This window comes from Malus domestica, chromosome 15 (genome assembly GCF_042453785.1).
Source record: "Malus domestica chromosome 15, GDT2T_hap1".
NCBI lineage: Eukaryota > Viridiplantae > Streptophyta > Magnoliopsida > Rosales > Rosaceae > Malus > Malus domestica.
The window spans coordinates 42,678,208-42,694,950 of NC_091675.1; the positions used below are offsets into that span (position 1 = coordinate 42,678,208).

General features: G+C 39.4%; 1 protein-coding gene across 1 annotated transcript; it reads left to right on the plus strand.

Moving 5' to 3' along the window:
* Positions 1 to 1,289: 1,289 nt before the first annotated feature.
* LOC103407833 (UDP-galactose transporter 1) lies at positions 1,290 to 12,355 on the plus strand. Its single transcript, XM_029093963.2, has 5 exons — positions 1,290 to 1,808; positions 3,135 to 3,384; positions 3,484 to 3,691; positions 11,579 to 11,810; positions 11,993 to 12,355. Exons 1-5 carry the CDS (start codon positions 1,698 to 1,700, stop codon positions 12,212 to 12,214), a joined length of 1,023 nt encoding a protein of 340 aa, XP_028949796.1. The 5' UTR covers positions 1,290 to 1,697; the 3' UTR covers positions 12,215 to 12,355.
* Positions 12,356 to 16,743: the final 4,388 nt, after the last annotated feature.

The window sequence follows — 16,743 nt, forward strand, 5'->3', positions numbered from 1 at the left end:
CTAAGTCGCACACTCTTTAATTTGCTAACCATTTTCGAGTTCACCACTTTCGAGCAGTTTTCCGACCAAACTATGGCGATTAAGCGTCAAGAAAGATTACATTCTCTTCGTCTCGTCGAGAAGTATGATTTTCGTTTTTGAATCATTCGATTTCGTTGAGTATTGAAGAAGTTATGAACATTTAAAGTTTACCCAGTTTTCGGCAAGTTTTCCAATTTTCCCGCAGACCAGTCACCTTTCAGGCTATTTTCCGGCCATCTCCGGCAACCATTGGGCTTCCAAATAAGTATAATCCTACTATACACTTTCATATCTTCATTTTGATATATTATGGGTCGAATTTGGTTAAGAAACGATTGCGTTACAAAGCTTTGAAAATTGCCCAAATAGTTTTTAACGGAATGACTAAAATCATGGATGGTAGACAATCTCAGGGACCATTTTTATTGATTTTCAATCTCAGAGACCATTTCTATTGATCATGCAAATCTCAGAGATTATTTTGTATAATAAGCCAATTGTTAATGAAAATACAAAGTAAATTCCGTAAAAGTTTCCTCCTCTCTAAACTTATGTATGGTATCTTTCGCCTTTTGCCTACCGTCTTCTTCGATCCGTCCAGTTTATAAGACAATGTGATGGTCGACGATGGTTTTGCAAACGTAAGTACACACTAATTAATCTTTAATCAAGGACCATGAAGAATAAAACCACTCAGTTATTCATATTTTTTATGATAGTGGAAGAAACTGTGTGTGTCTGTAACCAAATGATGAGAAGTTTCCAACGTCGCAGGGAAGCTACTCTGCACTTGACTAAAGAGCAGCCCCAAATGTTTCAATCAAATCAAACAAGTCCAAGACCTAATAATGAATCAAAAGAGTTGAAAATTCCGGTCATTGCCAAACCCACCCACCCCTAGAACATCTATAGTGGTTTAAGTGAAATGATCCGTTTTAGACACGACAATCACACTGTCACATGCTGTTAGTATTTTAATTGTTATACTATAGTTGAACGACATGTATACTACAATGTCAACAACAACACAAGTGAATTTGGTAATACCCAATAATGATGTAACTATTGCACCGAATAGCTCCTTTAAACGAATGTTGAGAGAATGACTTATACGACATAGGTACACTGCTTGCATGTTGTCATGTGCAAACAAACAATACAAAGATATGTATAAATCCGTTTCTACATGGCATTGTATCATTAACACGAAGTGACACAGTAAACTTATACCTATTCTATGTAAGTTGGAAACATAGACCCTCGTCTGTGGGGCTTGGGCCCCTTCACGCTTCGTCCTATAACAAGAAAATAAAAAAGGCTGCACATCTACTACAATAACATTTCCATGGCGTGAGAGTTATAACGTATTAGGAACTCCAACGTAAAGAAATGGAAACAGAAGGACAAATCACATGGGGTTAAACACAACACACACACAAGGGGGAGAGAGAGAGGGCAGCTTCACCTCAACAATCTCACACCATTTAAGCTCTCATTCCTAATTAGGATTCTTAATCTCTGATCCCCCATCTCTCCATAGCTCCCATAAATCCGTTTTTCCTCCGTTTTTCCTCTGTTTCTACAACAAAACCCATCTGGGTCGGTTTTGTTTCTGGAAATTGTGAGGTGAGTGGGATAGGAGTATTTGCGGGTGCGTTTTGTGATCTGGGTCTGAGATGGAGGAGTCTCGGCTGTGCCAGTGGAGCGTCATTAGATCTCTCCTCGCAATTCTTCAGTGGTGGGGTTTCAATGTCACCGTGATTGTCATGAACAAGTGGATCTTTCAGGTCTCTGCTCTTTTGCCTTTCCATATTTTCTCAACTTCGATTTTTAAACATTTCATTCTTACATTTTGTGAACTAGGGTTGCTTAACTTTGCTTTTTGATTATTGGTACGTGTAGATGTTTAATTCCTCTCCGTTGGTTACCTTAATTTCTTAATTGCTTGCCTAATTAATTGGTGGTTTTGATATAATCTTGCACGTATGAATTGGGTTTTTCGTTTTATGAATTTAGCTGAATTTTTCCGTTTCTCTTTTGATTTTTTCTGCAGTATAATTCTAATTTATTGAGATGGTTAAATTATGGAAATGTGATATCGATTTATTGGAATCTCATGAGTAATATTAGAAGAAATATGAACAGGCGCTCGGATGAATTCCAAACGTTCGGGGATGGGCGAGACATCCATTGAGTGTTTCGTTTGTTTAGTTTTAACTTAATCTGAACAGGATTTAGTTATATTTTTCTTCAACAACTGTGGAACTACCATACTACCATGTGATCTGCCATGTTTGTCTGCCACAAGTAACATAATACTATGAGATTTACCTTTGGTTTGGTTGCAAGTAGGCTTCAGAATGGAAGAATTAGTTGTCGTCGTTTAGGAGAGAGGTATGAGGATGTGTACCCACATCGGTGAAGGGATAAACCTTGCAAGAACTCTCCATATTGCCAATTGGTTTTATGGTGGAATCCAACTTTCTTTCAAGAGGAAGGTTCAATTTACCAGGGTTGAATTCATGGCTTGGTTCTTCCTTCTATTTTTGTGATTCTTCACACTATCTTGTTTCCTAATTTGAATGGCTAAATGATTTGAGTTTGTTACTTAGGAGAAAATTAGATATTTTGTGAATGGAATAACTAGTGACATTCTTCATGATTAGGAAGTTTTGTTTCCGCAAATTGAGGTTTGTTTTTTTCGGGACTTTTGGTAAAGTCGAGGTACTGGTGAATGCTTGCAGTGGGACTTGATTGATAAATAATATAATTGTCCAAAATGAAAAGAAGATCGTCAATGGTGTAACCATACAGTTTGTCTTTCTAAGTTGTTCTATAACATTTGACTGCCGGTTTACCAAACTTTATGCCATAATTTATTTGATTGTTTAGCTTTTGCACTAATCACCCAAATTTTGAACTATTAACGACCTAATTTTTATAAGTTTTTAGAGAAATTATTCAGTGGTCTGGGAGCAAACAACCTTACTGTCACATCAGTTGTGCCCCAATGGCGTGTCTGAGGCAGATTGCTCCTGTAAATTGCATAATTCAACATCAGTCTTATGAGTTTGCATGGTGTCCCTAATTTTCAAGTGTTTTTGTTTATGCAGAAACTGGATTTTAAGTTTCCCCTAACGGTATCATGCATTCATTTCATATGCTCGGCCATTGGAGCATACATCGTAATCAAGGTTTTGAAGCTTAAACCACTAATAACAGTTGACCCTGAAGATCGCTGGAGAAGGATATTTCCCATGTCATTTGTGTTCTGTATTAACATAGTTTTGGGCAATGTGAGCTTACGTTACATTCCAGTTTCTTTTATGCAGACCATAAAGTCATTCACTCCTGCAACCACAGGTGAGCTCCAGAAATTCTAACCATGTATAAAATTGACGTCACCTTCCAAATATGTTATGCTGTGTTGTGGCTTCATCTGACCGCAAGGGTTTCGAACAGTTGTTTTGCAGTGGCTGGTTTGGAGAAAATACTTTGACTGGAGAATTTGGTGTTCTTTGATACCCATTGTTGGAGGAATTCTACTTACTTCAGTTACAGAGCTTAGTTTCAATATGTTTGGATTTTGTGCGGCCTTATTTGGTTGTCTCGCTACTTCCACAAAGACCATCCTTGCAGAATCGCTTTTGCATGGATACAAGTTTGACAGGTAATGTTTTTCTGCCTTTAGATTGTCATCTTTACCTTCTTGAAGTTTTTGTCACTTTTGCTTACTTTGTTTTTGTAGTTTTCATAAGTTATTATATGTGTGATGTCTTGTGCACAAATATGAAATATATTGTTTAAACTTCTTGATTACTGTTATTACACTCTCATCATAAGATGTTCACGAGCCTATAAGTTGAAGATATAAACTTGTTATAGGTTCTATACCAATCCTTTCAATATCAATTATCAGTGGCAGCTCTAATTGATATGATATCTTGTTGACTACTGCATTTTCTCATTTTATTGGACTATTAAGTAATTAAATTTTCAAATGAGAAGAATCTTGGTTGATTTATAAGAATGTATGACACAAAATGCTTCTTTGTAATTTGATGAAAGCAGTTCATATTATATGTGTGATCCGTGTGGTTCTTACAAGGCAATTCAGCGTGATTGAGCATTTAGAAATGTCTTGAGTATAGAAAACCATGTTTATGGTGATGTTCCCTTAGACCATCTCCAACCATTGGGCCTAAATTTTGACCAGATTTAGCCCAAAAGACTGGCTTGGGATAAAAATTTGTCCCACCAGTGCGCGTAGATGTGCCTAGCCTTTCTCCCACTGCAACGCACTAACGCGCCTCACGCTTTGCACTTGGCAAAGCTGCAGTGGGTGGGATCCATCATCCACCATTGACAGCTTTGTCAGCCACCAATTTCGGAGCCCAAACATCCAGTTGGCCATCAACGGCCCACGTGATTGGACCATTGGCTGATCTAGATTCAACCTTTTTTTTTTAATTTTAGTTTTTAAATAGATTAAATCCAATGGCTAAAACAACAACAACAACAACAACAAAGCCTTTTCCCACTAAGTGGGGTCGGCTATATGAATCCTAGAACGCCATTGCGCTCGGTTTTGTGTCATGTCCTCCGTTCGATCCAAGTACTCTAAGTCTTTTCTTAGAGTCTCTTCTAAAGTTTTCCTAGGTCTTCCTCTACCCCTTCGGCCCTGAACCTCTGTCCCGTAGTCACATCTTCGAACCGGAGCGTCAGTCGGCCTTCTTTGCCCATGTCCAAATCAGCGGAACCGATTTTCTCTCATCTTTCCTTCAATTTCGGCTACTCCTACTTTACCTCGGATATCCTCATGCCCAATCTTATCCTTTCTCGTGTGCCCACACATCCCACGAAGCATCCTCATCTCCGCTACACCCATTTTGTGTACGTGTTGATGCTTCACCGTCCAACATTCTGTGCCATACAACATCGTTGGCCTTATTGTCGTCCTATAAAATTTTCCCTTGAGCTTCAGTGGCCTACGACGGTCACATAACACGCCGGATGCACTCTTACACTTCATCCGTCCAGGTCGTATTCTATGGTTGAGATCTCCATCTAATTCTCCGTTCTCTTGCAAGATAGATCCTAGGCAGCAAAAACGGTCGCTTTTTGTGATCTTCGCTAGATTGCTCCGGTCATTAGTGTGGATAAGTATATAAATGAATAGAGATAGGAGAGCAAACACAAAATGTACGTGGTTCACCCAGATTGGCTACGTCCACGGAATAGAAGAGTTCTCATTAATTGTGAAGGGTTTACACAAATACATAGGTTCAAGCTCTCCTTTAGTGAGTACAAGTGAATGATTTAGTACAAATGACATTAGGAAATATTGTGAGAGAATGATCTCGTAATCACGAAACTTCTAAGTATCGGAGTGTGGTATCGTCTTGACTTGCCTTATCTGTCTCATAGGTAGATGTGGCATCTTCTCTGGAAGTACTCTTCCTCCATCCAGGGGTGGTATCTTTAACTGGTGGAGATGCACAAGGTAATGTATCAATTTCACTTGAAGCTTACTTGTAGTTTCAGGCTTGGTCAAGCGCGATACAAACCATGTAGTAAGAGTCTCCCAAGTCGCCGAGCTAGGGGATTTGCTGAAAGAGGTGACAGACAAGGTAAGCAATCAGAGCTCCGGCTGATTGTTCACCTTCTCCCCATCTTGCAGCAGCATGAAGGATAAAGAGAAGAAAGATGAGAAGAGATGATATGGGATACTTTTGCTTTTGAAGAAGTAACTTTCCACAGGCTTATTCTTGAACTGAGCTGGAGGGTTTTCTGGTTTCCTCCAGAGCCGACTGAAGAATTTGAGGGTCAAAACAAGTCCATCAAATCTAGAGTACGTTCGACCCTGCTGATATGGGATACTTTTGCTTTTGACAGAGTAATGGATGTATCGGCACGTGTGCTGTTACGCTTGTCTCCACATGCTTCCTTGTATCCTTCGCACTTGCCCTATCTGTTCCTCAAGCAGATGCGGTATCTTCCCTGGAAACATAAGATGTTGAAGATGAGTACTCGAGAGCAATGCCAGGTAAGTAATCAGGTAAGAGGTTCCAGGCAGTCAGTTCCTGGCTGGAAGCTTGATTCCAAGTGCTGACTGATTGCTCTCTTTCTCCTTGTCTTGCAGGTAACAACAAGGCCAAAGGAAAAGACAGGGAAAAAGCATGATATGGGATACTCTTGCTTTTAACCCTGATGATATGAGATATTCTTGCTCTAGTATAGCTTGTTTGCAAAGGTATTATCGGGGGGAAAGAAAGCTGAATATTTCGAAAGGCTTCGTTGGGAGTGCCCTCTCAAATATGAGGAAGGGTTGAACATTTTTGCAGGTCTGCCTGTCCGTTGGGGATGGAGGTCGACATATATAGGAGTCTCCCTAACAACAAGTAGTAATGCTATTCCTTTACCCTGCTTGGTCATAGCACGGTAGTGGGAGCTGCCAGCTTCACATGTTTTAACTCTGTCAGAGCACTTTGAAAAAGTGGTCTGTGCTCTCGAGAAGTCTTCGACAGAATGCCCATAATTTCCGCAAAGCTGAGTGTGCGTGTGACAGGTGCTGACAAGGCTAGAAAAGTAGGGGCCTCTTCGATTTCTGAGATCGGCCCTCGTGGTCTCTGAGCAGCCCAGCTTTTGAGAAAGCGAGGGTCTCTTCGATTGATTCGGAGAACGATGCATCTTCGATTTTTAAGAAAGCAATTATGATGGGGGTCTGGCTCTCGAGATTCGGAGAGCAGTGTCACTTCAATTTTTGAGAAAGTAATCATGTTGGGAGTCTGGCTCTCGAGATTCGGAGGGCGGTGCCTCTTCGATTTTGGAGCAAGCAATCTTGTTGGGAGTGTTTTCTCGAATGTGAGTAAAGGTTGGGCATGTTTGCTAGTCTACCTTGCCACGAAGCACAGAGGTTGACACACAGGGATTTTCCAATTATCCAGCAATGGTACTGTTCCTTTACCCTCTCTTCGATTTTTGAGAAAGTAGTCATGTTGGGAGTCTGGCTCTCGAGATTCGGAGGACGGTGCCTCTTCGATTTTGGAGCAAGCAATCTTATTGGTAGTGTTTTCTCGAGTGTGAGTAAAGGTTGGGCATGTTTGCTAGTCTACCTTGCCACGAAGCACAGAGGTTGACACACAGGGACTTTCCAATTATCCAGCAGTGGTACTGTTCCTTTACCCTTGTGGGTAATAATATGGTAGCTAGACCTTCAAAATTTATGGGTCTAAACTTTGTTAGTGCTGTTTCTTTGCTATTCTTTTACCTTTCTTGGTCAGAGCGATGTAGTGGGAGCTGCAAGCTTTACGTGCTCAATTTTGGCAGAGAACTTTGGCAAAGTTATCTGTGGTACCCATGAGCTAGTGTTGCGTGTGGGAAGTGGGTGATTGAACAGTAAGATTCATGTGTTTTCTACTTCCTCAGAAGTCTTCGACAGAATGCCCATAATTTCCGCAAAGCTGAGTGTGCGTGTGACAGGTGCTGACAAGGCTGGAAAAGTAGGTGCCTCTTCGATTTCTGAGATCGGCCCTCGTGGTCTCTGAGGAGCCCAGCTTTTGAGAAAGCGAGCGCCTCTTCGATTTCTGAGATCGGCCTTCGTGGTCTTTGAGCAGCCTAACTTTTGAGAAAGCAAACGCCTTTTCGATTTCTGAGATCAACCCTCGTGGTCTCTAAGTAGCCCAGCTTTTGAGAAAGCAAACGCCTCTTCGATTTCTGAGCAGGCGCCTCTTCGATTTCTGAAGATCCGTCGAGTGCAGATTTTTATAGGGGCTGGCATTAAGTTCCAAAGCACACTTGAATCTCCACCAGTAGAAGCTCCATTCTTGCACTTCTAAGATCTTGATTTGTCCAACCTCTTCTCTCTTCAACACCTTTGAAAATGTCTGGCCCCTCCGACCGTCGTTTTGACTTGAACCTTGTTGAAGAGGCAACCCCGCCTTCTCCAGACAACATATGGCGCCCATCCTTCGTCTCCCCTACTGGTCCTCTTACCGTTGGGGATTCCGTGATGAAGAATGATATGACTGCTGCGGTGGTGGCCAGGAACCTTCTCACTCCCAAAGATAACAGACTACTTTCCAAACGGTCTGATGAGTTAGCTGTTAAGGATTCGCTGGCTCTCAGTGTTCAGTGTGCAGGTTCTGTGTCTAATATGGCCCAACGCCTATTTGCTCGAACCCGCCAAGTTGAATCATTGGCGGCTGAGGTGATGAGTCTCAAACAGGAGATTAGAGGGCTCAAGCATGAGAATAAACAGTTGCACCGGCTCGCACATGACTATGCTACAAACATGAAGAGGAAGCTTGACCAGATGAAGGAAACTGATGGTCAGGTTTTACTTGATCATCAGAGATTTGTGGGTTTGTTCCAAAGGCATTTATTGCCTTCGTCTTCTGGGGCTGTACCGCGTAATGAAGCTCCAAATAATCAACCTCTGATGCCTCCTCCTTCTAGGGTTCTGTCCAGTACTGAGGTTCCGAATGATCCCCCTCCGGTGCCTTCTCTTTCTGGGGCTCTACCGACTGCTGAGACTTCTCCTAAGCAACCCTTGTGAAGGCTCCCTCTTGTTTGTTTATTTTTACTCATGTATATGTACACATTTGTAGCTTATCGGGGATATCAATAAATAAGTTTTCCTTCATTTCAACGTATTGTGTTAAATACACCAAAACCTTCTTCGCTAAGTTCTTTGAATTTTCTTTTGTTGAAGCTTGTATGTTGAAGCTTTCTGAGTGGAGCATGTAGGTTGGGGTAGTGTTCCCTTAATTTCCCGAGTGAGGAAAACTTCTCGATTGGAGACTTGGAAAATCCAAGTCACTGAGTGGGATCGGCTATATGAATCTTAGAACGCCATTGTGCTCGGTCCTGTGTCATGTCCTTCGTTAGATCCAAGTACTCTAAGTCTTTTCTTAGAGTCTCTTCCAAAGTTTTCCTAGGTCTTCCTCTACCCCTTCGGCCCTGAACCTCTGTCCCATAGTCGCATCTTCTAATCGGAGCGTCAGTAGGCCTTCGTTGCACATGTCCAAACCACCGTAACCGATTTTCTCTCATCTTGCCTTCAATTTCGGCTACTCCTACTTTACCCCGGATATCCTCATTCTTAATCTTATCCTTTCTCGTGTGCCCACACATCCAACGAAGCATCCTCATCTCCGCTACACCCATTTTGTGTATGTGTTGATGCTTCACTGCCCAACATTCTGTGTCATACAGCATCGCTGGCCTTATTGCCGTCCTATAAAATTTTCCCTTGAGCTTCAGTGGCATACGGCGGTCACACAACACGCCGGATGCACTCTTCCACTTCATCCATCCAGCTTGTATTCTATGGTTGAGATCTCCATCTAATTCTCCGTTCTTTTGCAAGATAGATCCTAGGTAACGAAAACGGTCGCTCTTTGGTATTTCTTGATCTCCGATCCTCACCCCTAACTCGTTTTGGCCTCCATTTGCACTGAACTTGCACTCCATATATTCTGTCTTTGATCGGCTTAGGCGAAGACCTTTAGATTCCAACACTTCTCTCCAAAGGTTAAGCTTTGCATTTACCCCTTCCTGAGTTTCATCTATCAACACTATATCGTCTGCGAAAAGCATACACCAAGGAATATCATCTTGAATATGTCCTGTTAACTCATCCATTACCAACGCAAAAAGGTAAGGACTTAAGGATGAGCCTTGATGTAATCCTACAGTTATGGGAAAGCTTTCGGTTTGTCCTTCATGAGTTCTTACGGCAGTCTTTGCTCCTTCATACATATCCTTTATAGCTTGGATATATGCTACTCGTACTCCTTTCTTCTCTAAAATCCTCCAAAGAATGTCTCTTGGGACCCTATCATACGCTTTTTCCAAATCTATAAAGACCATGTGTAAATCCTTTTACAATTTAAAAAATTTATTTAAATCAAAATTCACCCAAAAACTCTATAAATACCTATATTTGTTCAAACATCCACACAAAATTCACTGCCCTCATACGATTCTTCCCTTTTTTTTGCCTTTATGTCTACTTCCAAAACTATTTATAAAAAAAAATAAACATATTCAATAAGAAAGAGTAACACACAAACACACTTAATTTTATTACAACAAAAAGACCAACCCACTTAGTTTTATTACAAAGAAAGACTTAACACACTAGCACACTTCATTTTAAGTTGCAAGGAAAGACAAATACATTAGCACACTTCATTTTATTAAGGAAAGACCATCATGACCATGCTCCTAGTCGGTGCCATATATGCTCAACCAAATCTGTTTGGAGTGTGTCATGGCCTTCAAGAGCTTGAATCCAATTCAGACGTCTCATGTACTCATTAAGTGTTAGCCTATCCTGTTGGGTCTCATATGTGTTTTCATCTAGATATTCAATGTCTATCACTATTGCTCTCTCAGATATGGGTGGCATCTAGATATTTAATGTCTTTTGATATTGCTGTCGCAGATGTTGGTTGGTCGCCATCCACATCTTCATTAGAATCTTCTTCAATTTCTTTGTACTCAACAATAATATTGTGCAAAATTATGTACGTCGTCATGATTAAATGTAGGTCTTTATGTTCCAAAATCATGCAGACCCTCTAGTAATGGCTGATCAAACTTGTAGGATCCCGAATGCGCTCTCCACATCTTTCCTATACGACTCTTCTTTCTGCTAAAACAATGTCTTCTTTGTACTATTGGATGAGAATAACTTTTCACAAATATAGACGAACTAGGATAAATACCATTAGATAAGTAGTAACCTAGCTCATGTCTATTACTATTTATGTGTTTCATATTGTTTATAAAAGCTTTTCATATGTGTTCCATGACTTTATTGCACGACTCTTGTTTCATGTGTTTTATATGTTTGAAGTGGTTTTCCATGTTGTTCCATGACTATTATGTTTCATGGGGTAGGTTTAGTGATTTTTCACTATTTATTGGAATTTAAATTTCTATAGGTTAAAATTTTCATAAAAATAAATTAGGATAATCTACATAAATTTTATTTTTAAAAAAGGTACCCAAAAAAAAAAAATAGCCACAATTCATTTATCTTGGGCTAAATTTTTAAGCCAAAACCATTGGAGGAGAAAATTTGTTTCTGGATTAGAACCTAAATTTCTGGGCTACAAATTTAGGTTTTAGCCCCAACCATTATAGTTGGCCTTAATGATGTAAAACTGAGAAGTCTTGGAATTTTCTATAGGCTTATAGTCCTGAACTGTTTGGATTGCCTTATCATCCTTGTGAGGAACTGGTGGGATTTTGTTATTTTGTTTGTACCTTGTAAGAATTTAGCGCATTAACATCAGCCATTTCTTTTCCTTCCATATTTTGAAATCCTCAACCTTGGTATCTTTTTTGTTATACTGATCTTCCTGCCATTGACACAGAACCGAGCGCAATGGTATTAACGGTCTTCATTTTAGCTGTGTTTGCTTGTTTTTTCACCCAAGCATGCCTTCTGTTTGAAATAGTTCTACTTTTATGTGTGCTCATTATTTCATAGCTTCATGATTCATACTGATATTTTGTTATTGGCTTTTTTGGGTATACAATATAGCATAAACACGGTGTACTACATGGCACCTTTTGCGACCATGATCTTGGCAGTACCTGCAATGCTACTTGAAGGTAATGGAGTTCTTGAATGGCTTCACACCCATCAGACTCTTGTTCCATCCCTCATCATCATTTTCAGCTCCGGGGTAATGGCATTTTGTCTCAACTTCTCCATTTTTTATGTAATCCATTCTACGACTGCCGTGACATTCAACGTTGCTGGAAACCTCAAGGTAATTATTAAGCGTAATCACTAACCTTGTAGTACTGTTATGCTTTATAAAGAATTAATGATGCATTCCTAAATTATTCGGCACAAGTACTGTTAGGCTTTATCGGTCAATCTAGTCATAACCCTTTTGGGCAAGCAAATATCTTGTCAATGATCACGTTCTGATATTGGATTTTTGTTCAGGTTGCGGTTGCCGTCCTTGTTTCATGGATGATATTCAAAAACCCGATTCCAGCTTTGAATGCTGTTGGTTGTGGAATAACGCTTTTGGGATGTACATTCTACGGGTATGTGAGGCACCTCATCTCCCAACAGCTGCCTGGAACTCCTCGAACACCACGCACTCCACGGGGTCGTATGGAGCTGCTTCCCCTCGTAAATGATAAATTAGATGACAAGGTCTAGTGGTTCAGGCCGCATGAATGAGATTCCCCTCGTAAACTTCATTGCATTAAAAACATACTAGTCACTTCTTTTCTATGTAATTTGACACGAAACTATGATGATCTTGTTTTTAATATATTGTTTTTTTTTTCCCTTGCGTAACTATGATGATCTTGTTCGGGCTCTTGTTGCAATTTGACCTTCATGGCCCAGGTGCTTCTTTCGTTGGTAAATTGGGCCCAGAATGCAATTACTCTGCTAATATCGTTGTTTTTTTTTTTTTTTTTTTTGAGTTGTGGAATAACGCCTTTGGGATGTGGAATAACACCGCTGGCGATCTTCATAAGTGGTTGGATCTAAATGTGTTGTTCAAAATCAGAAGAATTGCCCAGAGAAGAGTGAAAAACGCATTTATGGCCCACCAGTTATGAAGATTAGTACCAGCAAAGAAGCACCTAGTGGAAGCACAGAAGGTCAACCAAACGCACCACAGAAAAAACCACATTGGAACCACTTGTAAGTGCAAGTTCGCCTGTGGTTGCAGTAATATTTTTCCCATGAAGACCTCATTGCCAAGAGTAGGCCAACCACGCGACGTTACTTGTGCTGCCAAACAGCAAGCATGCAGACATGGCATGGTAGCACAAAAGTATTAACAGAAATGCAGAAAAACACAGAAATGCAAAAAAAGCATGTATCGAAGAAGAAAAGAGAGAAGGGAATATGAGAAAGAGAGAAAGTAATTGATTAAATTGATACTAAATTAATCTTTACAACTATGAGAATACAGTTTATATAGCCATCATGACTAGCTTGCAGCCTAAGCTATTTAACAAACTACTTCGATAACAACTCTAACAACCTTTTGGCACGTGGATATTGCCAACATCCCCCCTCAATCTCAACTGGGACTTCCCAGTTTGAGATTGAAGCAGACCAATCAATGGAGCCAAGTAAAAGTAACCCAATTTCCCACGTTTAGGTATGCCAATCTTCCAAAAGCTGAAAGCAGTATTCAAAGTACTTTTGTCAGAGATCAGCAACTTCTTTGCTTCAAATGAGTATCTTCCCTGCTTCAAATGTTATCAACCTTGAATTACTAATCAATATTTCAACAAGAACTGCACTCCGGCAATCACCCTTAATGGAGGTGCACACAATAACAACAAAACAAGACTTTTCAAGAACTTGACTCCGGCTATCGGTCTTTAAGGAGAGTAACACACAATATCTGAGACAGAACTTTTCACTCCGGCTATCAGCCTTGTGGAGGAAACAAACAACTTACACAGAGATAATGGCTTTGGCCTTATATCCCAAATCCAACCACTCAAGCAATCTTCAAAAATTACAACAATTCCAAGAATACACACTACCGGCTATCGGCCTTGTTCGTGTGAAAAACTCAACAAATACTCAAACAAAAAGCAACGGCTATCGGCCTTTATGCTTTGACAGAAATACTTCACCAATCATCCAATCAAGAAACCAACTTTCAGACAGCTTTATACTCCAGCTATCAGCCTTAAGGGAGTACAACATACAATCACAGAGAAATGGCTATTGGTCTAAAAATTTGAGAATATGGCTATCGACCTTGAAAAAGTAAGTACACGGCTATCAGCCTTGATACTTACAAGATGCACAGAAAAATCTTCACTAAGACATTAACACAAACAGTTGATATGCTAAATTGAGGAGTACTCGAAACAGCACCTAATGACTCGAATCTCAATCTCCCAGAAGCCAGAAGCTCATCAATCCACCAGAATTTGAAACATTGCTTGAAAACATACATGGTTTAAAGGCATGCAATTCTGTTCAGATTCCAGTATATGATTTCAAGACTAGCTCCCGCATAGCGCACAGGACGATAGAGATCCCTAGCTCCTGTATCGTGATCATTGAGGGCATATATGCTTTAAGTGAGAAATTGCGACCTTTGCTAGATCTTCGTGTATCTATAACTGGTGGAGATGAAGAAACTCCGATCAAAGCTCCCCAAGAAATCTCCAGTTCTTTTAATCTTCAGCGGAAGAAATGGCACCGAGGAATAAAACCCCCTTTGGCAATCAGCCTTCGCTCTGTTGAAATACCATCATTCGAGCACCAAGAACCTTCACCAAGAACAGAAAATCACCCAAATCGAGCAGAGCAACAACAAATCATGCAGTGGAAGAGCAACAAATCACCATGGACCGACCTCCGGCGATGATACCATATTAACAGAAATGCAGAAAAACACAAAAATGCAGAAAGAGCATGTATCGAAGAAGAAAAGAGAGAAGGGAATAAGAGAAAGAGAGAAAGTAATTGATTACATTGATACTGAATTAATCTTTACAACTATGAGAATACAGTTTATATAGTCATCATGACTAGCTTGCAGCCTAAGCTATTTAACTAACTAATTCGATAACAACTCTAACAACCTTTCGGCATGTGGATATTGCCAACAAAAAGGTGTGTAGGTTCGAGTTTTGCAAATGCACTCGCCCGGTATCACCTGGCGACAATCACAACCGGGTTCGTTTCGCCCTCCGCACGTTCCACTCCAACTGGTTTGTTGTAATGACCTGCATTGGTGGCGATCATCGACGTAAGGCCCGCCATGCTTATTAGCATGCTGATAGCCGTTGTTTTGGTTCCCATTCACCGCCCGGCAGTGTTGGCTTGGCGCGGGCAAGAGAGTCGGCAGGAGAAGCAAATGCAAATTTTCGCGGACATGTTGACACTGTAGTAGTCAATACTCCATGCGAGTCACTATCGGGGACTGTTTCACCGACTTGACGTACGCTCCAAGAAATCCTTCCCGTGCGCATGAAAACGGAGTCCACTAAGTTTCAAACATTGCGAAATGAAGCTTCCTGGGAGTTGAAAGCATCAGTACACAAAAAACTTGCTTTTCACTTGTTTTCTATGCAATGTAATCCTGCTTCAGATTACTTTAAAATTTTAATATATGGTTTTGGACTGCCATTTGCCAAACTATGATTTTGTGGCATTAATTTGTAGCCTTCTACGAGGGTTTTGCAATTTGACCTCATGGCCCAAGCTGATTTTTCCTTGATATATTGGGGGCCCAAATGCAACTATTAAAACTATAGAGAATGAAATGATTTCCGCACTTTTTTTTGTCGCTCTACACTTTTTCTTTTTCTTTTGACCTTTTTGAATAAATTAAAGAAGAATCAAGAGCCACAAATAAATAGTTAAAAAGAAAACAAGAGTGCAAAAATCATTTTCCAGAACCATATGACTTCCAAGTTGTGTTCAACCAACACCAAATCATGCTTTGCCCCCGGAAGTGAAAATCAACACAAGGGCAATAATTAAGCCTTAATAAATCTGTAACAACTTGTTTAGGATTTTAGAAAAATGTTTTCGGTTTCGAAAAGCACTTGAAGTGCTTCTTGTATAAAGCAATTCAAGAGTTTTTCTAAGATTCACTTGCATTTTTGTTAACAATTGTTTTGAAAAATATTTTCACCAAAAATACTTTCAGTCATTTTAAACAGACTTCCAAAAAAGCTCTTAAGTTTATGATGTGACGTTGACTTTTGCAAATGTTGTCAGCTAAACATTTATTTTTGTTACAAAGGGCAGCTGAAGCCCAAGCATAATCGCTTAACAAAAAAAAAGACATCAGTCAAAGGAGCTTACACAAACAGCCCGAGTCCTAAGAGCATTTCGAGGACTTTATCCTCCTTAAGGCTACTATATTTGTAGTTTTAGTTAAAAATTTCATCCCAAATAGGCTAAAAAATGGATCTACATCCATCATATGGCTAGCAACTTCAATCCTTGAGTAGCAAAAAAATAGGTTACATCTAGCCCCCAAAAGTAAGAGGACCAACACCAAATTGAGGGCCCAATCTTGGTGTTCTAACTTTTTTTTTTTTTTTGTAAGTTTAAGAATGGGTGGGCTTCATTTTTAATTCTAAAATATGATTTTTAGAGTTTATTTTCAACAATTTATGATTTTAAGGGTTTATTTTTAAACATTTATGATTTTAAGGGTTTATTTTTTAACATTTATGATTTTAAGAGTTTATTTTTCAATCGTATGTTTAATTAAAAAAACATAAACAAAAACAACTATTTTTTGTGCGTTATTTATTAAGAAAAAAAATGTTTTTTGTGTTTAATTTTCTAAATTGAAAAGTTCATAAAGATATGGATAAAATTTAACATTAATAGTTTAGATACCTAAACTGAAAACATAAACAAACAATGTAACTAAATTGTGATAAAATAATCAAATATAATGATTATTATGAAAAGAAATCTTATCTTGTTTGATTTCGAAAAATGTGTTAATCAGATAAATAAACAAACGGATAAGATGATCTAATCGAACGACTATTATGAAATAAAATCTTATCTTGGCTGATTTCATAGAAACAAACTAACGGATATGATTGAGATAAGAGAATCTATAACAGTGCATAAGTAATGAAATCTTATTGTCAGATTTTAAATTTTTTTAGGTTGAAAAATTTATAAATAAAAATTTGAGATAACACGTTCAAAAATCAACTTAAAAACAG

What these genes read in the sequence shown, in the direction of transcription:
- LOC103407833 (XM_029093963.2), top strand. Translation starts at nt 1,698, where the DNA reads ATGGAGGAGTCTCGGCTGTGCCAGTGGAGCGTCATTAGATCTCTCCTC. An exon ending in CATGGATACAAGTTTGACAG is followed by an intron (nt 3,692 to 11,578) that starts GTAATGTTTTTC and finishes TATACAATATAG; the next exon opens with CATAAACACGGTGTACTACA. An exon ending in ACGTTGCTGGAAACCTCAAG is followed by an intron (nt 11,811 to 11,992) that starts GTAATTATTAAG and finishes ATTTTTGTTCAG; the next exon opens with GTTGCGGTTGCCGTCCTTGT.